General features: G+C 46.1%; 1 protein-coding gene and 1 non-coding gene across 2 annotated transcripts in view; one reads left to right on the top strand and one right to left on the bottom strand.

Moving 5' to 3' along the window:
• Nucleotides 1-22,700, bottom strand: part of EYA2 (EYA transcriptional coactivator and phosphatase 2) — a 257,862-nt gene that overhangs the window by 30,504 nt on the left and 204,658 nt on the right. Inside the window, exon 10 of the mRNA XM_018057968.1 lies at nucleotides 10,937-11,026. Coding sequence (XP_017913457.1) covers nucleotides 10,937-11,026 — 90 coding nt within the window. The remainder of the gene's footprint in view (nucleotides 1-10,936; nucleotides 11,027-22,700) is intronic.
• On the top strand, nucleotides 1,354-1,426 carry TRNAG-UCC. Its single transcript has one exon. It is a non-coding gene; the product is annotated as a tRNA-Gly (tRNA).

The raw sequence follows: 22,700 nt of genomic DNA, 5'->3' as shown, positions 1-22,700 counted from the left end.
ATCATCACAGGGATTTGTGAGTATGTCCTTAATTTGGGGCACTGTGAGATGCTCCATGTTACCAAGTGTCTTTCCTGTCCCAGCCCTAGAATCAGTCTCATATCCAAGGAGCCCTGGTTCCTTTCACTGGAAAATGGTGTTTAGAAGCCAAGATCTGGGTGCTAGGTATGCTAGTTGCCACAGGAGTGTCATTGCTTCTGGGCCTTCAAGGTCTCTAGGATTTTAAAATCATGAAATATGGTTATTGCATCCATTTGTAGCTATGCAGGCAATGGCACCCCACTCCAGTACTCGTGCCTGGTTTTCCCATGGACGGAGGAGCCTGGTAGGCTGCAGTCCATGGGGTCGCTAAGAGTTGGACGTGACTGAGCGACTTCCCTTTCACTTTTCACTTTCAGGCATTGGAGAAGGAAATGGCAACCCACTCCAGTATTCTTGCCTGGAGGATCCCAGGGACAGGGGAGCCTAGCGGGCTGCTGTCTATGGGGTCGCACAGAGTCGGACACGACTGAAGCAACTTAGCAGCAGCAGTAGCTATGAAATGAGGCATGTGGCTGGCCTAATAAAGGATTCCAATGATAGTCCAGACCCCTCCTTTCACCAGCATGGAAACTGAAGTTCAGACCGGGTCAGTGGAACTTACATAAAGGGCCTGGGTGCAGGAGCGTCCCACCGCTCATCATCAACGACAGCGATTCATCCTTTTGTCATGTGCTCAAAGTCCAGATTTAATTTCAGGGTGACATCAGTCTCCTCAAATGCATGGGAGAGCTCCCCCTCTTTTTCTTCGCTTTGCAGTTTGTGGAGGATGGGACTTATTTATCCTTTCCTTGCATGTTTGGTGGTACTCTTGTTTAAAACAAGCTGGACTTGGTGCCTCTTTAGAGATGTATGTTTTTATCCACAATTTCAGTTTCCAAAGGTCATTGATTCATTATATTTATTTAAAGAATTTCCCCTTGGGTTAATTTTGACAATTTGTACCTTCCTGAAAAGGGTCAACTTCACCCAGGTTTTCAAGTTCACTGGTATAATATAAGCTCTTGGTATTCTCACAATTGGAACTTTCCTGATGGCTCAGGTGGTAAAGAATCTGCAGGCAATGCAGGAGACCAGGGTTTGATCCCTGGGTCTGGAAGATCTCCTGGAGAAGAGAATGGCTATCCATTTCAGTATTCTTGCCTGGAGAATTCCATGAACAGAGGAATCGGACGGGCTATAGCAGTCCATGGGGGTCGCAAAGAGTCGGACATGACCTAGCAACTGACACTTTCACTTTACTTTTGCTATTCTCATAATTAAAACACACACACACACACACACACACACACACACACACACACACGAGGAACTTCCCTGGTGGTCCAGTGGCTAAGACTCCACACTTCCAATGCCGGGGCCCCTGGTTCGATTCCTGGTCAGGGAACTAGATCCCATATGCCAGCTATAACCAAGAGTCGAATGCCACAACTAAAGATACCTTGTGCTGCAACTAAGGCCCGGTGCAGCCAAATAAATAAATATAAGATAAATACTTAAAAAAGAGAATCTTCTCTGAACCTACGATAATGTCCATTCTTTCATTCTGGATGTTGGTTACTGATCTCTTTTTTTTCCTTGTTTGTGTTTACCAAGGGCTTATCTACTTTAATGGTCTTTTCAATGACCAGTTCTTATTAATTTTCCTGGTTTAAAATGTAATTTAAGGTTATCTGGATTAGACTCTGCCTGCATCCCACAGGTTTGACTACTTTGCATCCTTGCTCATTTATGAACAGTAAGCCTGGTGACAAATACCCATCAAAATCCATTCTGATTAAGCTGGTAACAGCTGGGCTTTTCCCGACCTGCTCTGCTGTGGTCCAATCCCGTTACTTTTTGTCCTTGGCTGCTTGGAGACACGAATGCAGAAAGGAAATTGTTGACAAATTTGCTTTAGAAAAATGACTCAGAGCGCAGATGGACTCCCTGCCCACTCCTTCTCCTCCGAGGCAGGTATATTTTAAGAGCGAGGTTGCTTAATCCTGCCTCTAGGTTAGCCAGAGAGGGGCCTGCTTCCTGGGAGGGAAACCCGGGCCATCTTTCTCGTGTTGTCTGCATGTTTAAGTTCTCTGAAGAGCATTAAGGAGGCTGTGGCCATGTTGCATTAATGGTCAGTTGGGCAGGATGTTCTGGAGAGCAGCTCAGCGCTGACACGGTGAAATATTACTCTCCCTGATAGCTCCTGCAGAACCATAAATCAGACGCTTAGCAATCAGGCCTGTGTGTCAGGCAGGCAGCCACGGCCTGCCCAGACTCCAGCCACTTCTGAGTCCCTCTAGCATGAGCCTTCCCAGAGCTCCAGCAGCATCTAGAAATGTCCTCCCTCTGGCCCACCCGCCTGCCTGGCCAGGCCTGAGTTGGGCTAGGGACACCTTTTGCCAAAACCTTTCCGTTGATCTCGTTTCTTATGAAGGACTCTTTTCTTCCATCTATTCTGTGGACCTGTTCTCCTTCTCCAAGTCACCATTCATCTCAAAATTGTATCTTCTTTGAAAGATAAATGCCCTAGCCTAGAAGTCAGCTTGGCCCTGGATCAGACCTCTACTCTGTTCTTACTAGCTCTGTGACCCTCAAAAAGTGACCTCTCTGGGTTTCATTCTTCATCCATAAAATAGACTTAAAAAAGAAACAACTCCTTTGTATGGTACTTGTGAGATTTCAGTGAGAAAATGCATGTGTGATGCTAGGCACAGTGTTGGAGCTCAATACAAGTCAGCCCTGAGTAAGTTAACCTCTCCGTGCCTCAGTCTTCCCAGCTCTAAAATGGGGATACATAACAGAATCTACCACTGTGGCTGCTGCAAAGGTTAAATGAAGGCATACAGGTGAGCCCTTCAGGGGTCACCTGAAGGGTGAGCATTCAGGACGTGTCAGCTGTCACTGTGACTGAGTTTATTATTACCACCAGTGCCTCCTACTCAGCTCCAACCTCTGTCCATGTCCTGCATTTAGAGCCTCTGTTCATGGCTTTGTTCCTGTTGCGGGGGTCGGGGGGAGGGAGGGGGCTCTAGTCCTGTAGTGTGGTTTAGGTTGCTGTGACCTGTGTGACCTTTGCATATACAATGTGGAGATGCCATGCTAAGTCACAGAGGAGTTTTTCATCTTCACTTTCTTCACATGCACCGGGAATTTATTCCCTTGCTGTCGGTCCTTTTCCAGGCTTCCTGGCACATCTATCCTCCCTGCTCCCCCTTTCCCTCTGAACCCACTGTCTACAGCCCTGTGCAAGTCGAGATTTCCCACTGGGAATCTCTGCTCTCAGCCAGATGGCAATCATTCTCCTGGGAGAGACTGCACAGCACAGCCGATGCGTGGAAGGGCTCTGGGGCCAGCTGCCTGGGTGTGAAGACTGCCACTGCCAACTGTGTGACTTTGGATGGTTCGCTTTACCCCTCTGTACCTCAGTCTCTTCATTTGTAAAATAGATGTTATGGACTGAATGTTTGTGTCCTCCCCGAATTCATGTGTGGAAGTGTGAACCCTCAGTGTGGCTCTATTTGGAGAGGGGGCATCTAAGGAAGTCATTAACGTTAAGCGAGGTTGTAAGGGTGGGACCCTGATCTGATAGGATTAGTGTGTTCGTTTGGGCTTCCCTGGCAGCTCAAGGGTAAAGAATCCGTCTGCCAGTGCAGGAGACACAGGTTTGATCCCTGGGTCAGGAAGGTCCCCTGGAGAAGGAAATGGCAACTCACGCCGGTATTCTTGCCTGGGAAATTCCACGGACAGAGAAGCCTGGTGTGCTATAGTCTATGGGGTTGCAAAGAGTCGGACATGATTTAGCAACTGAGCACACGCGCTCATAATAGTCAAGAAGAGACTCAAAACTGGCTAGCACACACACACAAACACACACACACACACACACACACACACACACTCTCTCTCTTTTTTTCTCTCTCTCTCCTGTACACACATCAAGGAAAGATCACATGGAGACAGCGAGAAGGTGATCTCTACAAGCCAAGAAAATAACTTTCTCTGAAAACCACATTTGCCAGCCTCTTAATCTGGGACTTCTGGCCTCCAGAACTGTTAGTCCCTCAGTTGTGTCTGACTCTGTGTGACCCCAGGACTGTAACCTGCCACCATCCTAACTGAAAATGTAGGTCATGTCTTACAAATTTAGGGCTCCAGGCAAGAATACTGATAGGCCCCTCTGTTCATAGGATTTTCCAGGCAAGACTACTAGAGTGGGTTGCCATTTCTTACTCCAGGGGCTCTTCCCCTCCCGGGATCAAACCTTCATCTCCTGCTTGGCAGGCAGATTCTTAACCACTGAGCCACCACGGAAGCCTAACACAATGAGTGCAATGAGGTCAGTTTTCAGTCCTGTCCAATATGACAGCCACCAGCTACATGGGGCTTATTACATTACAATTACTTAAAGTTAAATACAATGAAAAATCCAGGGCCTCAGTCACGCTAGCCATATCTCAAGTGCTCAGTAACCTCAGGGAGCCCGTGGCTACTCTGCTGGACAGTGCAGAACAGAACACTGACATTGCTTAGAAAATTCTACTGGACAGCCCTGCTCTAGAATACTGGCTTTCAAGTGGTTTTGACTGTGACCTTCCATAAGAGACACGTTTTCTATCACAGAGAGATTTAAATTACTGAAACAATTTCTCAAACACTACTACATATTCACTACTACGATTTGTGATGCACTCTTATCACACCTCTTTCAGTCAACTCTCCTGTTTAAATGTTTAAAAAACTGGCTTCTAATTACCAGAGAATTGCAAATCTCAACTGTAATGAGCTATCACCTTACACCAGTCAGAACGGCCATCATTAAAAAGTCCACAAATAACAAATGCTGGAGAGGGTTTGGAGAAAACCTCCTACACTGGTGGGGAGAGCATAAATTGGTGTAGCCACTATGAAGAACAAGATGGAGGTCCTTTAAAAGACTAACAATTAAATTACCATATGATCTAGCAATTCTGCTCCTAGGCAGGTGTAGGGAAAAAAACTCCTAATTCAAAAAGACACATACACCCCATGTTCACTGCAGCACTATTTACAATAGCCAAGACATGGAAGCAACCCAAGTGTTCATCAGCAGAGGAATCAATAAGGAAGATATGGTACATAGACACAGAGGAATATTACTCAGCCATGAAAAGGAATTTACTAACGCCATCTGCAGTAACATGGGTGGCCCTAGAGATGATCATACTTAGCGAAGTCAGAGAAAGACAAAAAACATATGATATCCCTTTTATGTGGAATCCAAACTATGATACAAATGAACTTATTTACAAAACAGAAATAGACGCACAGACATAAGAAACAAACTTATGGTCACCAAAGGGGAAAGAGAGTTTGGGATGACCAGATATACGACACTATACATAAAATAAACAATAAGGATTTATATTTAGCACAGGGAACTGTATTCAATATCCTGTAATAAGCCATTTAGGAAAGAATATGAAATTATATATATATATATATATATATATATAACTGAATCACTTTGCTGTACACCAGAAACTAACACAACATTGCAAATCAACTATACTTCAATAAAACCAACAAACAATAAATAAAACCTTAGTTTCATTCTAAGCAATATCACCAAGGATATCACTGGCATAATGTGCTAGTCATCCCCCCCCCCGCCCCCCAAAAAAACATTAGCAAGAAAAACAAATAAGTTTAACAACAAAAAAATTTTTTTTTCAAGTAAAAGTAAGTTACATGAAGCCTGGGTTGGGCTGAACGCTAGGTAATTCGTAAATACGGTAGAGTTGACTAGGTGATATGCAAATACAAGGGCTCCGCATAGTATTTCTCAACGGGGTGCCCCTGGCATTTTGGGTGGAACGGTTCCTCATTGCACAAGGCCGGCCAAAGTACTGGGTTATGTGGCTTCTCTGGCCCCGCCTGCTAGAAGCCAAAAATTCTTCCCTTTCGTGTGATAGCCCACTCTTCCCTCCCATTTCCACACTCACTCTCCCCCACTTGACACCTGAGAGCGAGGGAAGGTGGGGAAAGCCAGGGCCGGCTTTCTCTCGCTTGAATCTGCCCTGCCCCACTCACCTCTTCACCCGGGGGCCACGCGGATGAATGGCATCGCCACCCCTGCGGTGCACTGAGTGCTGAAATCAAACCCCAGAGGGCTTGCCCCCCAGCGCCTGCGGTCACAGGGACGCAGGACTGGGTCCCGCCCCAGCGTGGCGGGGGCGCACGCGCAGTTCAGTGAGCCCCGGAGGCTTACCGCTCCGGAGCTGTCGGCATGTGAGTTTCAATCGAGCCTCCACCCTCGCCCCGCAGCCCCGCTGACATTTCAGGTGAGAGTCCTCTGCCCTGGATTTTCCTGCAAAAGAAGCAGTTCTCGCACAAAGGCAAACTAGCCTGGTAATTGTCAAGACTTTTGCCCAGACTCCAGCAACTGGCTGTCAGCGGAGGCCCAGGTCACCCACCACTGTCTTTTCTTTGCCATATCTCTGTATTACAACTATTGCTACTGAATTATGGTTAAATCAGGGATTGGGTAAACTAGTTTCCAGTTCATCACACAATGCATCTAACAATTATTAATCAGTTTGCTCCTGTACCATGTTACCCTATCCTCGTATAGGTCCCAGGGGTGCATGTGGCCACTGGTGGGGAGGCCCACCTTCTGGACATGTACATGGGAGCAGGCTCTGTGCTGACTGCTTCCATACATCTCCCATCATCACGATGACCCTGGAAGGTAGGGGCTTTTCAGCTACCCCTTTAACAGATGAGAAAACTGAGATTCAGAGAGATGCAGTGACTCACTCAGGTCACACAGCCCAGGAGATGGTGGGGCCAGGAGTCGAAGGCAGACTGAGCTGATGAGCAGGTGCTTGTCCTGAACTCAGGATGCGCATCCCGAATGTCCAGAGGGAAAGCTGAACTTGGCACCTACTTTGTCTCTGACCAGTTCTTCCTCTGTGGATTCTACTCCCCCTCCCCCGCCCCATGAGCCCTTTCACCCTTGAGGCCCAGAATCACTGATTTAATGCATAACTCTTGCTTCCACCATTTCCCTCTTTGGTCTTCTCCACCCAGCAGCCAGAGGGCGCCTCTGAACCACGAGTCAGGTCATTTTACTCCCCAGCTCAAAATCGTCCAATGGCTTCTGGTCACTCTCGGAATGCTATCTGGAACTTTACCGTGAGCCATGTGATCTGTCTTCCCCTCCCCCAAACGGCCCTCCACAATCTTTCCTGCTCTAGCTCCAGCTGCACTGGCCTCTCCTCCCTGTTCCCAGAACTTGCCAACTTTGCCCATGCCCCAGGGCCTTTGCACTGCTGTTTTCTCTGTCTGGCACACTCTTTGCTTAGATACCCACATGCTCCTCTCTTTCACCTCCTTCAGGTCTCTGCTCCAATGTCAGAGAAGTCTTATCTGGTTATACCAAGTAAAATACCCACCCTGGGTCTATCTTCTTTGACTTTGCTAGGCTCTCTGTGGAGCATTTCATCTGACATTTTATATTCAATTATTTATGGTCTGTTTCCGCAACTGGAAGGTCAGTGCGTCCAGGGTGGGGGATCTTGCTGTGCTTTTTTTTTTTTTTGGCCACTGAATTCACAGCACTTAAGAGTAGGGCCTGGGGAACGCTAAATTCTCCATAAATCGCTGCTGCTTGTGGAAGCCAACCTCCTAATTTACCGAGAGCACTGCAGGCTCAGAGAAAACGCCATCATCTAACCAGCAGCGGCCCAGGAGCCAGGCCTTGCACTGGACTCCCGCAGACAGCACGCCTCTGCCCAGCCCAGAACAGCCTCCCTGCAGAGCTCCACGAGGCTGCTCTTCAGATTTTGACAGGGGCTCTCCGGCACCAGCAAGCAGTGTGTTTTCACTTGTGTGAGTCTTAACTTCTCCATCGAAGAACGTGGTTTCAATTCTGCCGAGATACCCTCGGGGCTTCTGGCATTGGGGACATTTTGGAAAAAAAAAAAAAAAGTGTAGAGAATAAAAACAAACTGTCTTCCCTGAGTAGCTCCAGCTGGTAATTAAGATGGTTTTCTGAGAGGTGCGACTTAGACTTTGGGGCCAGTGAGGAATGGCAGAGGGGGCAGGATCTGAAGATACGGGCTTAAACTCAAACACAACAGTCCCCTCAAAATACCTGGCTCTGAGTCGCAGTTTCAACCAAGGTGGACAAAGCCCCTACTATGTATCTGCCTTTCTATTGCATAAGAGCTTCAAACGCTTATGTATTTGACTGACAGTTTGATATCATCGGGCTTCCCTGGTGGCTCAGATGGTAAAGAATCCGCCTGCAATGTGGGAGACCGGGTTGGATCCCTGGGTTGGGAAGATCCCCTGGCGAAGGGAATGGCTACCCACTGCAGTGTTCTTGCCTAGAGAATCCCCATGGACAGAGGACCCTGGTGGGCTACAGTCCATGGGGGTCGCAAAGAGTGGGACACGACTGAGCGACTAACACACACTTAGTGTCATTGCTGCAGTGTCCCAGACATCTCAGACCCCAGGTGCGCTCGACAGAGAGATGGATTCTTCACCTCCCCTGTGTTGCCCATCACAGGGAACAGCACCATCACCCAGGTCAGGCTGAGCCCAGGAGTCTCTCTTGGCTCCTCACTCTCCCTCATCCCCTTTGTCCAACCTGTGAGCAAGGCCTCTTGGCTTTACCGCCATCCCTAAGTGCACATCTTCTTCCCATCTCAATCCAACCCGTTTTTCTTCTTTTGCTTGGCGGTACCTCTGCGTTAGTCCCCCAGTCTCTCCCCTCCTGCTCCTACTGCCTGTTCTCCATGCAGCAGCCAGAGGGGTCATTGTGACACGTAAGCCAGGTCACGTGGCTCTTCCTGTTTCATGCTCTCCCGCCCCATGGCTGTCCACAGCACTCAGAATAAACCCTGATGTTTATGGCTTGCGTCTGGCTCATGCCTGCCTCTCTAGACTCATCTCTCTTTGCTCTCACTCACCCACTGCACTCACGTGGCCTTCTCGCAGAACCTAGAAGACATCACACTAGTTCTCACCCCTGGGCCTTTGCACCTGCTGACCCCATCTCCTTTCATCTCTACCTGGCTGACCCCTGCCATCATTCAGGCCTTGGCTCAAGTGCCATGTCCTTGAGACACCTTCTCAGACTCCGTGGAGAACGAGAATGCTGTTCCCCTACCTGCTCCCTCACCGTCACACCTGATTGTTTTATTTTCTTCACATCCTTTTCACTCACAAGCATTCTTGTTTACGGATTTGTTTGGCTATTTATTGCCTGGTCTCCAGGGATTTAAGGTGAATCAGACAGACATGGTCTCTGCTCTCATATAAGTAACATTCTAAGCAGGAGACAGGGAAAAACTAAATCTACCCTGGACTTTTCAACTAAAAGGGCCAATAGTTTTCATTTTTTGTTAAAGCGACTTGGGTTTTGCTATGTGTGATCAGTGGAGTCTTTACTACATTAGGCTCCATAATATTTGCCAAATTCAATTGCCATGTATTTTTTTTTTCCAATTTAAAACTTTAAGTTCTTTCTCTCTCTTTTTTCCCCTCCAAGATATGAGAGGCCTTGGTAAAGAGAGCTTGCATGGTGCTTTTGGTGAAAGAGATAGTTTTGGGCTTTGATGCTACTGGCATTTTCTACTACTCCAAAGCTCTCTTTCTTCCTCAGCAAGTTTCTCTCTCAATCCTCTCTTAAAAAAGAGGCTGGGCAGAGAGCATCAATCCCATTTCACAGATGTGAGGACTGAGGCCCAAATGGCTTGTCGAGACTGGACAGAACACAAGGCCGATCATTTTGGCAAGCGTTTCCCCTCTGGAACTCAAGGACAGCAGAACAGGAAGGAAACCCTGTATCCTTTCCTGATGATAAATATTAGCAATGCTCCAGGCTGGCCAAGACAGATTTGAAATTTATAGCCTTGATGTTTCTACTTCGCAGTGGAGTCCCCAGGGATTTTTCATATTCTAGGAAAAAATATTCCTACCAGGATAAATAGAATTGTTCTTTCATAAGCAGTTATATTTTAGGTTGCCTTTATTTTTCTATCTGTTAAGCCAATAATGAGAATATAATTTACAAATCTAGAAGATTTCCCACGTTAATTCTCTTATCAGACAACCTTTCCTTACCTTGGAGAAAGCTGTTTGTGCTTTCATTGGGGGAAGGTAGTGCATTTATTTCCTTTCTTGCTTTCGCTACCAGGAAGCTCACAGACAGACTCTGAACTGCTGTCATTAACCCAAGCCGGATTTTTATTTTTGTACAATGCTTCAACCTTACTCATTACAGGGCTTTCTGTTCCTTTGTGTTTGCTTTAGTAGCTCTATTTTAAATATGTTTTCTATTTGAGATTCTTCCCCAATCTTTCGGACACAGGCAGTATATAAACAAATGAATTAAATTTATTTCTGAAGCTGCTTTCCCCCTTCTCCCATCTCCCTTGCTCCTTGCTTAAGGGCACAGGAGCTGATGCTTTAAATCAGCATGCTCCCCCTCCCCTTTCTCTTTGTAAAACATGTTTTCAGGGGAATGTAAATTGTTTTTAAAAGCTTCCATCCTGGCCCACTGCTAATTATTCCTGACCCAGGAGGATCCATACTAATTTGCCTTAATAAACTTTATTAAATAGTAAATTTCAGGAGGAAGAAACTACACAGCTTTGATTGGATTAGTAAAACTGCCAGTGGACATCACTGCTAGAGCAGAGAGAAAAGCCCATTAACCACAGAGGGAATTCGGTCAAGTGTGTTTCCAATAAGCTGTGGCTGGCCATAGTCCTATGCCTTCTTGGGTTGCAAGCAAAAGTTTCTAGTCTCCAAATGAAAAAGAAAAAAGGGAAAATGAAAAGGCAGTGTCCCTGCCCCCAAACTAGATGCAGGTGATTCAATAAAGCAACTATGGAATGAAACAAGTAATCAAACAATTCCAAACCTCCAGGTCATTGAAGAACAGATGTGTGTCTGCGAGGTTGAAGATCATTTCTTCCATCATGAGGCCGATGCGCACGGACGCCGTGGTGTCCTGTTAGGAAGAAGAGGAGAAAAGCGTCTAAGTGGAGTTGGTGTCATCTTAGCCTCCCCTCCTCCGGTCCCACCTGTGAACGGTGGTTGTGGTCTGTCTTATCTCTGTGGCTCCCACACAGCCTAAAATGTGTGTCCAGGTGGGCTCAGGGTGATAATGTTGCACAGCTTCTGGGATTTCACTTCTGCCTTTTCATCATTTCTATTTATCCTCATCAGTGTTTAAATCCGCCCTCACTCCCCACCAAATATGCCTCTGGAATGGCACCTGTGTTCAGTGTTGCAAGAACCACAAGTGGCTGGAGGAAAAGAGAACCTCTTGGAAAACAAGACATTTCAGGGAAAGCAGTGTAAACCATGTGTAAACTACTGGCAGACTTGGGATCTTGGTTCTTTCTTTATACTGATCAGTCTATGACACGGCCTTCCTGCTCCAGATGTTTAAAAAAAACCACTGTTGTCTAACAAGAGAGGATTAACTATAAAAACACAAACAAAACCCACTGTAGTACATCCATACCAGGGAAAACTAGGCAGCCGTAAAAAAAATGGAGTCACGCTAGGCCTCCTGACATGAAAGAATCATCCAGAAACACAGTATTAAGGAACAAGAGCAAGTCGTATCACAGTACACGATGTGTAAAGGGCATCCCAGGTGGCGCTAGTGGTAAAGAACCCGCCTGCCAATGCAGGAGACATAAGATGCAGGTTGGGTCCCTGGGTTGGGAAGATTCCCTGGAGGCAGGCATGGCAGCCCACCCCAGTATTCTTGCCTGGAGAATCCCATGGACAGAGGAGCCTCGTGGGCTATGGTCCTTAGGGTCACAAGGAGTCAGACACGACTGAAGCAACTTAGCACGCATGCAATTACTGTGTAAAACACAATGTACAATAAAAGGGCCCATTCTCTCTCCCTCTCTTTCCTACACACAGTGTGTAGGCTGCACTGCTCTTCATCCATATTTGGGGTCCCTTCCTGAAAAGCTTCTCCCTGTAGGAAGATGATATGCCAGGCACTGGGAAACTACAGCCTGCAGGTCAGATCTAGCCTGCTGTCTGTTCTGAATGGCTCCCAAGTGGAGTGATTTTTACATTTCTGGACAGTGTGGTATGTGGTTGCTTTTGGGCTTTGAAGGCCGAGGTGAGTAGCTGTGACAGATCCTTACCGATCCTAAAGTGCTGACTATCTGGCCCCCTGAAGAGAAAGGCTGCTGACCCCTGATTTAGAGGTTCCCTGTGGAGCTCAACGGTGACTTGCTTTGGCCAATGAAATGTCAGCAGAAGATGTTTCACTTCTGGTTGGAAGGGGCTTCTCTGGTGGCTGGGATGGTACAGAATCTGCCTGCAGTGCAGGAGACCCAAGTTTGATCCCTGGGTCAGGAAGATCCCCTAGAGAAGGGAATGGATAACCACTCCAGTATTCTTGCCTGGAGAATTCCATGGACAGAGGAGTCTTGTGGGATCCCGGTCCATGGGATTTCAAAGGGTCAGACACAACTGAGTGACTAACACTTTCCCCTCCTTTTTTTTTTCCCACTTCTGGTTGGAAGCTTTAAGAGCTAGTGTATGGGTTGCCATGCTCTCTTCCCACTTCACAAGGCTAAATGTTCCAGCTACAAGTGACTCGGTCAGCTTGGGTTCCAGAATAAAGATGCTGAGTGCCAGAGCTGCAACAGACTACAACAGACATGTACCATAAATAAGAAGCAGGTGAGATTCGGGGCATGTTTGTTACTGCAGCATAACCTCACTGATTCCAACTGATACACGTGGAAAATATAGAGCATACACATGGGAAATATAGTGCATAATGGCTCTCAACCCTGGCTGCACACTTTGTTGATGTGTGGAGCATTTAAAAATCAGTAAAATCAGAATGGCTGCAGGTGGGATCCAGGCACGAGGAAAGTTTAAACTCCACACCTGATTTCAATGTGCAGTCAAGGTTAAGAACCACTGGTCTACAAGGAGAGACAACAGTTAGTAATAGTCCTCATTAATATCTGTTAGGTGCTTTCTCTGTGCCACTCTCTAAGTATTTATTAACTCATTTAATCCCCACAATGCTCTCTGAAGTGAGCACTTATTATCTTCCCATTTCAGAGATGAGAACACTGAGGCTCACAGAGCAACCTGCTCAAGGTGCCACAGCTAGCGAGTGCTGGGATCTGAAGCTGGTAATCTGGTTCAGGGCAGCTCAGCTTCAGAGGAGGCCTCGGAGGGGCCAGGATTGGGAGAGAAGGAAAGGTGGCCTTGACCTCCATACACCTCTTTTCCCAGTTGAATTTTTCACCAGGAGGCTGTATTACCTCTATTATAAAAACAAATAATGAATGACATAAACCCGTCTTGACCCTTAAAAAAACAGAAAATCGCAGCTGGTGATCTCAGCTTCACACACACAACTGTGAAGGATCAAGCCCAGGAACACAGCCGTTAGGTGAAACACCTCATTAGGGCTTCCATAGCCAAAGCTCAGCACGCCAGGCCCTGGCTGGAAGTGGCAGGGTAGAGTGGTCCATGAAAAACGAAGAGGAAACGGGGAAAACAAACTCGTTGGAGCCAAGTAAGGAGTCACTGTGTGACCTGGGGAAAGGTTTCGGGGGTGTTTCCACATCCTCCTTGAACCCAAACCATTTCACCTCTGCAGGGCTGCACACATTCTTTCCTGGTGAGGCTGTTTGTACGCCTAACCACCTATGCCCAGCCCTCCATGTACTAAGTGGGAAGCAAGAAGGAGCCATCTAGATTCATCCACTGAAAGGATTTTTTCGGAAAATGTCAACTCTCAGGCCAGCACACAAAACAGGAAAAGCAATTACTGTAGACAAAAATGGCTTACCCGTGACAAGTGTTTGCATAGTTATAAGAAGCCGAGTCCTCTACATCAATAAAGCTGAAATGATGACTTACTGATATTGGGAGGATGTGGAGAGAAAGTCTACATGTGTGTGAGAGGCCAGGGTGGGTGAGAAGAGAGAGCTAAAGTCTTACGTTGTAGTTTGGGAAGCCAGAGAGTCTGCCTAAAACAGAAAAAAATTATGCAGTGGGTAGAGAAGCAGGTTACTTAGAAATCTGAAGGTAAATCTCAAAGAATCAAGAGTTGAGAGTTGTTGCCTCTGGGCAAAAAAACAGGGTGGGATTGGCGGGAAACCACTGGGGACTGCTCGCTGTGTTTCATGATCCTTTCCTTTGGAGAAGACATGAGTTTTAAACTCTATGCATATATTTCTTGGATTAAAAGAAAACTAAATTAAAAACAAAGGAGGGGATTTCCTGGTAGTCCAATGGTTAAGAATCCACCTGGCAAAGCAGGGGACACGGGTCTGATCCCTAGTCCTGGAAGACTCCATACGCTACGGGGCAACTAAGCCTGTGCGTGACAGCCACCGAGCCCTCGGGCCCCAGAGCCGGAGCTCGACAAGAGACGCCACCGCAGTGAGAAGCCCGAGCGCCGCGGCTGGAGAAAACCCGTGCAGCAGCGAAGGCCCAGTGCCGCCAAAAAGGGAGACCTCCGCGAGTGACGTTACCCGCCAGTAAACACTGCGCGCTTAGGCCCTCAGTCGTGTCCGACTCATTGTGACCCCATGGACTCCAGCCCGCCAGGTTCTTCTGTCCATGGGGATTTGCCAAGCAAGAGTTTTTGACTGTGGGTTGCCATTTCCTTCTCCAGGGGATCTTCCCAACCCAGGGATCAAACCCAGGTCTCCCTTATTGCAGGCGGGTTCTTTACCGTCTGAGCCACCAGGGAAGCCCAGAGTAAATACTACTCTAGAGAAAAATCCATATATGCGAACATGGGATGTGTAAAAAGATGTTCATTACAGAGTTGTTTGTAAACTGCAAATGACTGAAAGCTATTTAGCTGTCCACCAAAGGAGATTAGAGAAATAAAATGTATAATATTCATGCAATGGGAAACTAAATTCGATGGAAACAAATGAATCAGATCTCCAGGTGTTAACATTGACTGAAAGTATATATCCGAGAGTTCTATACTGCATGTTATTACCATTTATTGGAGATGTATGTTACTACATATTTTCCATGGGCCCTTATGTATCTGTAAATATCTGCAAAGATATATATCCATAATCAGAACAGTAATTACCTTTGGAAAGCAGAGTGGAGGGGAGAGAGAAATCAGAAGTAATGATCAAAGTAAACTTCAGCATTATCTAGAATATTCTCAATTTTTTTTTTTAAAGAGAAGAGAGTCAGACATTTCTGGGATTATTAAAAACTGAAACAAAAACTTCAAGACACCCAAAGGCTTCTGAGGAGAACTTTCAGAATACCTAACTACTCCCTAAGCATTCTCTTATTTCAGTTTTTTCTAAAATCTGCTTGCATGCTGCCTATTAGGTGATTTTAAACTGTGTAGCGGGAACCTCTTTTCAAGATACTTGATAAAAACTAGTTCTGCTGAGGTGGAAAAGTCTAGAACAGCCCAAGAAATGCACAAGTGTCCCTGCAGTTAAGTGATACACAGTGTTACTCTGGGCCAGACCACTGTACCCAAGTAGAAAATGTTTTTCTCAGGGTTGTAAAGACTGAGAAACGAAGAAACAAAAATTGGTGGAGGCTGAGCACTAAGTAATGTGAGGACAGGGGGACAGACAGGGGTTTCATCTCATGCTGCCCCCTAAATGCATCCCTGACGTGCTCTATAAACACACCATCCTGGTTTGTTAGCTTAATTCATCCCGTGTAGCTTGGAGAGGGAGGAAGCCTGCCTGAACGAGCACTCCTCCCAGTCAAAGAAAGCCTAAAATATGGAGTCTTTGCGCCATGTTTTTCCAGCTAATAAAAGGACTAAATGGAATAGCACACATGTAAACCCCTGGCCCAGGGTCCGGTATATCAGGCACTCTACGAGCGCTGGTTATTGTCAAAACATCCCAGTCCGCTTCCTCGTGTTTCTGTAAACCCAGCAGGAATATCCCGAATCAGATGGTACTCTAGGAAAGATGTCCTTTATGAAAATACCATCTCACATGAAAACCATTTTCTTAATCATTACATACTCTTTGGATTAAAAAAAAAATCAGTGGTTAATTTCTTCAGCAAGTAACAGCAAGAAACAGATCGTGCTTAAAAAACAATCAATTTAAACCAGAATGGAGAACTGAGAAAAGGGAGTTTTTCCAAAACAGGCTTCGATTTGTAACTTGTCTGTGGAAAGGACTGCGCTGGGGGCCATTGGGGTTGGGTGGATGGAATGTCATCTTTGACTCAAGAATCTGTGGGTGGCTGTCTCTCCACGAAGGGACAAATCAGACTGCAGATTTTTTCAATGTGCTCTCATGTTCTACAGATTTGTCAGGGTTCGGCTTTGATGACAGCGAGGTGGGCTATGCACGCTTTCATTTAGGAGGCTGATGAGGACGTTCCAAGCCCTGGAACACCCCCCTTGAGGCAGATGCTGTGGGTCTGGATGCAGCTGTAACCTAATTATCACGCATTCTTGGTGAGGTTCTCTTAATTAGAGGAAGATGGTGGGGGTGTTCACCATATGGGCCCCTCAAAGATCTGCCTTGTGGATCAGTAAGTTATCTTGTGACGTATGGCTGTATTTCCTGGATGCGGGCGGAGAGGGTAAGAGCCTTAAAACAGAAAGTCTTTTCTTAAAATGAAATTAATCGAATATCAAACAAACTTGAAGGAGGAAAATGGCATGTGGATTCCTGGAGGTTTCAAAATCTGAATGCAAAAAATGCTTCGGGGTTAATTTAGATGTTAATTTAGATGACGGCAATTGTTTTCTGTCAAGCGCCTTCATCACTCCCAAATATCCAAGCTCTCCGATTTAAGCCGTATTCTTAGAGGTCTTCTGCCCAATCCCTGTGGATTAGGAGGAAACCATTTTCATTTCTGAAGGAGTCCAAGTTTTGAACCAAAAAGTCGTATGTAATGAATCACAGCTCTATTATTCCAAAAGAGAATTTCCTTTATTGAATTTTCCAAGTTTTCTATTTTAAGCACATAATGCTTTTGTAGTAGATGGTTTAATTCATCATTTAATTCCGTTTATAATTTAAAGAAGTGAGAGCCACACTATTCAGCATCACAACGCTTTGAAGAAAAGAAAGGCACACCCCAAATTCATCTTGAAATTAACTTATAAGACTGTGGTCTTTTTTTTTTTTCCACAGCTGGCTGGATAATAATAATAGCCAGTCATTACTGAGTGTTTTGTAGTAGGTTAAGAGTGTGGGTTCTGAGCCAGACTGCTTATTATGTTCAAGGCTAGTTCCACCTCTTACCACTAGATGACTTTGTACAAGTTACTTAACCTCTGTGTGCCTCAGTTTTTCATCTGTAAAATGTGGTTAATCAACTCATAAAATTGTTATTAATACAACGATTAAATGAGTTTTTCAAAGAGTAGGTTGTCATCCTTTTAGTGAACGTTTACTTTAAAAATGACCAGCTTAAAAAAGAAAAATGAAAGAAATATAAGAGAATCTAGGGGTTAGTAAACTACGGCTGTCGGTTTTTATAAAGTTTTACTGGAACACAGCCATGCCCACTTGTTCACTCACTGTTTGTGGCTGCTTTCGGGCGATAGTGGCAGAGTTGATCGCTCCTGCAGAGCCTAGCCTAAAGCCTAAAATATTTATTATGCCACCAGGGAAAAATTTACCGATCTCTAGAATAGATGACACTCCAGTGTTCTTGCCTGGCGAACCCCAGGGGCGGAGGAGCCCGGTGGGCTGCCGTCTATGGGGTTGCACAGAGTTGGACACGACTGAAGCGACTTAGCAGCAGCGGCGGCAGCAGAATAGATGACAGAACATCAGAGTACATCATCATATGCAAATTCATACGAAAATATTGGGGGATCAGATCCCACTGTTTCCAAAATCTACTTCTGGATATTTTGGTTACACGAATACATTTGCCATTTTGTCTTAAACTAATGTCTGCTGTTTCTGTTGCATGCAACTGAAAGATTCTTGAGTCTGCTCACAGCCTCCCTGTGTCTGCACCTGAACAGGTATATTTCAGTCAGAGTGGCAATGACCACAGGCTTCTGACCAAGTGCTTCTGCACATCTCAGGAATAACAGCTTTCCAGGCAGCACTTCAGAAGACGGTCTTCTCTTTTGATGGCACCTCTTACTCCCTCAACCCTAAAGTGTCGTGAAGTCAAGTGCACAGAAGGGTCTGTTTTATTTTCTGGTCTTAGGGCCACAGTCTCTTTTTTATGCAAGCATCGCCTAATGGAGCAAGTGGCTTTCCTCCAATGAGCACACAGATCATTCACCTCCACCATTCACCAGGTGTGCATGAAAGCGGCCACAGGCAAGAAGCTCCCTGAAGCAAAGCGACTGAGAACATTAACTGCGGAGTCAGCAGGACCTGGCTTCAAATCCCAGGACTGCCATTCCCCAGGGACATGACCTTGGATGAGATGTTCACCGTCCCTGGGTCTCAGTTTCCTCACCTGAATATAAGCAAGTGAATCCTTTCTAGGGCTCCTGTAGGATAATGAGTGCGATATGATTTCCTCCTGGTGCTCAGGTATTATTAGCACAGGCAAATTAGCAAAAAGCCATCAGAGTTCAAAACCTTCCATCAGAAAGCTTTTCCCACTTAGAAATTCCCGTGCAGTAGTTTCACCTGGTATTTGCTAAACCACGGCCATTCTTGTAACACCTTCGCAAGTTTCACACACTGCAGAGCAGCTGTGTTAACTTAGGATTTTCCTTTAATTGAGCTACCCTTCCTGCACATTTTTTTTAAAACAAACATTCAGTTCAGAAGGAAACTTGTCCTCATGACCACAGATGGCAAACCTGTTCCACTCACCATCACAGAAAGTTAAGCACGAAGGTGAGCATGTATGTTAGTTTCTTGTGGATGCTGTAACAGATTACCACAAGTTTATCCTCTTACAGAGTTCTAGACATTAGAAATCTAAAATCAAGGTGTTTCAGACTTCCCTGGTGGCACAGTGGATAGGAATCTGCCTGCCAAAGCAGTGGACAGGGGTTCGATTCCTCGCCCGGGAAGAGTTCACGTGGCATGGAGCAGCTAAGCCTGTGTGCCACAGCTGCTGAGCCCTGTGCTGCCGCTACTGAAGCTTAGAGGCTGCGCTCTGCGCCAATGACACCCGTGCGCCACAGCCAGAGAGTAGCCCCCGCTCTCTGCGATTAGAGAAGACCCCGTGCAGCACCGAAGACCCAGGGCGGCCAGAAATAAATAACACAAATAAAAAAGTAAGTCAAGGGGTTCCTTTGGGAGCTTTCAAAGGCAAATCAGTTTCCTTGCCTTTTTCAGCTTCCAGAGGCCAGTGCACTCCTTGGCATCGGCTCCTTCGCCGCAGCCAGTTCCCGCTATCGACTCTCACCTCCTGCCTCCCTCTTCCGAGGACTCTGTGATTACATGAATCACACCTATTTAAGTCTCTTTTGCCATACAAGGTAACATTCACAGATTCTGGAGACTGGGACCTGAACACCTTTTGGGGGCCCATGAGCCTACCACACAGCATGCGATGAAAAAAATGACAAAATGCTGCTCTTTTGGGTATGTGATCTCCTATATCATGTTTTAAGGCAGTTGTTGTTTAGTCACTAAGCTATGTCCGACTCTTTGTGACCCCATGGACTGTAGCCCACAAGGCTCCTCTGTCTGTTCAGGCAAGAATACAGGAGTAGGTTGCTATTTCCTCCTCCAGAGGATCTTCCTGACCCTGGGATCGAACCCGTGTCTCCTGCAGCTCCTGCATTGCAGGTCCAATTCTTTACTGCTGAGCCACCGGAGAAGCCTGTGTTTAAGGCAGTGGTTCTCAGCAAAGGTGGCATCTCCCCCTAGAGAGCAGTTTGCAAGTTTGGGCAACACTCCTCCTTGTCATAACTGGGGGGAAGTGGCATTTGGGGAGGGTGGTATTGTGATTTATAGTAAGAAATATATATTTGGGTTTTGTCCCTGTTTCTGGCACAGAACTCCTAAAGCCCTTGGAATTTCTAATAGCCGAGGTATGGAAGCAGCCTAACTGCCCATCAGCAGTCGAGTGGATAAAGACGATATGGTGTGTGTATACAATGAAATGTTACCCAGCCGTGAAAAAGAAGGAAATTTTGCCATTTTGACAACATGGATGGACCTGGAGGATATTTTGCTCAGTGAAATAAGCTGGGCTGAGAAAGACAAATACTGTTCGTTTTCACTTATATGTGGAAGCAAAACACCAAAACAAACAAACATAAAATGAAAACATACTCATAGATACAGAGAACAAACAAGTGGCTGCCTGAGGAGAGAGGGGTGGGCAGAATAGGTGAAGAGGATTGAGAGGTGCAAACTACCAGTTGTAAAACACGTAAGTCACGGAGATGTAATGGACAGCTCAGAGAATACAGTCAATCATACTATAATAACTTTATGGTATGAAATCTATAAAAATATAGGATCATTATGTTTCAAACCTGAAACTAATATAACACTGGGAGAAGGAAATGGCAACCCACTCCGGTACTCTTGCCTGGAAAATCCCACCGACAGAGGAGCCTGGCGGGCTACAGTCCATGGGGTCACAAAGAGTCAGACATGACTGAGCAACTTTCCCTGGGGTGATGAACGTATCCACATGTTGGGAAGGTGGCACACCCCAGTTGCATGTGGGTGCTCCTGTGCTGGGGACCCTTCTGGACCCTCCTTATGTACTTCTCCACATGGCTGTTATTCCGTATCCTTCATAATATCCTTTGTAATAAAACTAGTCCCTGTATGTAAGTGTTTCTTTCAGTCCTGTGAGCTCCAGCAAATTAGTTGAACCCAAGGAGGGGGTCATGGGAACCTCTAATTTATAGCCAGTTGGTCAGAAGCACAGGGAACAATGTAGATTTGCAACTGGCATCTGACGTGGGGGCAGTCTTGTGTACTGAGCCCTTAGCGAGTGGGATTAACCTGTGTTGCTGTCTTCAGGAAGACGGAGTCAGAATTGAATTACCTGCTTGGTGATGTTGGAAAATACACATTAGAGGGTGCCAGGGATACAGGACAGTCATTTGTAATGAAAAATTGTCAAACATCCCACGTAACTTTCCCATCTCATTGCTGGACACTCTTGTTATCAAAAACCTGTTTCTAATTATCGGAGCCTAGCCTGTAACTCATGTCTTTACTTTATTCCCAAGGGGCCTTTAGATCATCACTGAGAGAGGGAGATGGTGAGGGAGGCTGAAAACAAGCACATTTGTATGCTGGGCTATATACAGCTAGCTAGCTTCCACTCACCTCCAAAGCTGTTGTCCACACAGCAGCAAGATCGGTCTATTTAAAACAAAACCCAGAACTGTCCCTCCACTTTTAAAACCCATCAGCATCCTCTGGCCCTCTGAATAATGACAGCATCCTTCACTTTGCCACTCTAACCCACTGGCCTGCTCTGTGAGCTTGCCAACTCGATACTGCCTCAGGGCCTTTGCACTTGCTGTACTCACTGCCTGGAATTTCCATTCCCCAGATGCCTTCATGGCTGGCCCCTTCGTAACATTCACTTCCCACTTTCAATACCAGAAAGACCTTCTCTGATCATCCCGCCTGAAGTAACCTGGGTGCTGACCCTCCACTCATGCGACATCTCATCACACCGTTACAGTTTTTAACAGCATTTATCATTATCTGGAAAGGTCTTATGATTTTTGATGCTTCTCTCTCAAGCAGAATGCAGGCTCTAGGAGAGCTATTGCTGTGTAACTGGAACCTGGACCGGGTGCAAGGCAGATGCTCAGTTACGTATTTTTAAAAATCAATATTTAAGTGTGTGTAAGTCTTTTGTATATTAACACACTTCTTCCCCAAAATATCTTTTCCCTAGTTAACAGATTAATGAGATTCAAAGTGACAGAGCTGGGATTCAAACCCAGGACTGAAGCGGAGCAGAACCCTATGTTCCTTGCGCTTTCTGCCCCCTTCCCCCCACCATCATGCCTCTGCCTGCTTTTTGTCTGCGGAGAACTTTAAAGAATAAGTTGAATCCAACAAGTGGGAAGTGTGCAAACAGGAAAACAGGCAAAGGAGACTGAATAATAATAATAATGTGGTCAGTAAGCAGAGCCGAGGACCTTTAGTTCTTTCTCACAGGCTGTAGATAGTATTCTGAGCCAAATCCTATGAGCTGTCCTATAGACACTGAAATAGCAGGTGGAGAAGTTAGCTACATGATGACCAGACTGTACCCAGGACATGAGCTGCCACGATTCTGAAAACTGGCCGCAAAGCAATGGCAACATATGGACCCTGGAACTGAAAATTAACTGGACCTAAAACAATCAAGATGACACTGGTCAGACCACCGATGGCCCATCTGAAGATGACCGTCAGAGATGACTGTGCTGTTTCTGCATGTAGCACCCGCCCACCGCCCGACTTCTGTAAAAGCTCTTGCCCACCGGTTGCCAGTGGTGGTGGCGGGGAGTTGGCCTTTGGACAGACGTCCTCCACCCTCCCTCTGAGCTGCCGGTATCTGAAATAAAGCTAACTTTCCTTTCCATCGACGTGGCCTGTTTATTGGCTCTGGAGTGGTGAGCAGCCAGACCCCACACTCTTTTGGTAACAGGATTACCAAAGAAACCAAAATCTTATCCATTTTACTCATGGAGTATGTCTTCACAGTTCAGTTCAGTTCAGTTCAGTCGCTCAGTCGTGTCCGACTCTTTGCGA

This window comes from Capra hircus, chromosome 13 (genome assembly GCF_001704415.2).
Source record: "Capra hircus breed San Clemente chromosome 13, ASM170441v1, whole genome shotgun sequence".
NCBI classification, from domain to species: domain Eukaryota; kingdom Metazoa; phylum Chordata; class Mammalia; order Artiodactyla; family Bovidae; genus Capra; species Capra hircus.
The sequence above is the reverse complement of the archived record's forward strand: the minus strand, read 5'-3'. Positions and strand labels throughout refer to the sequence as shown.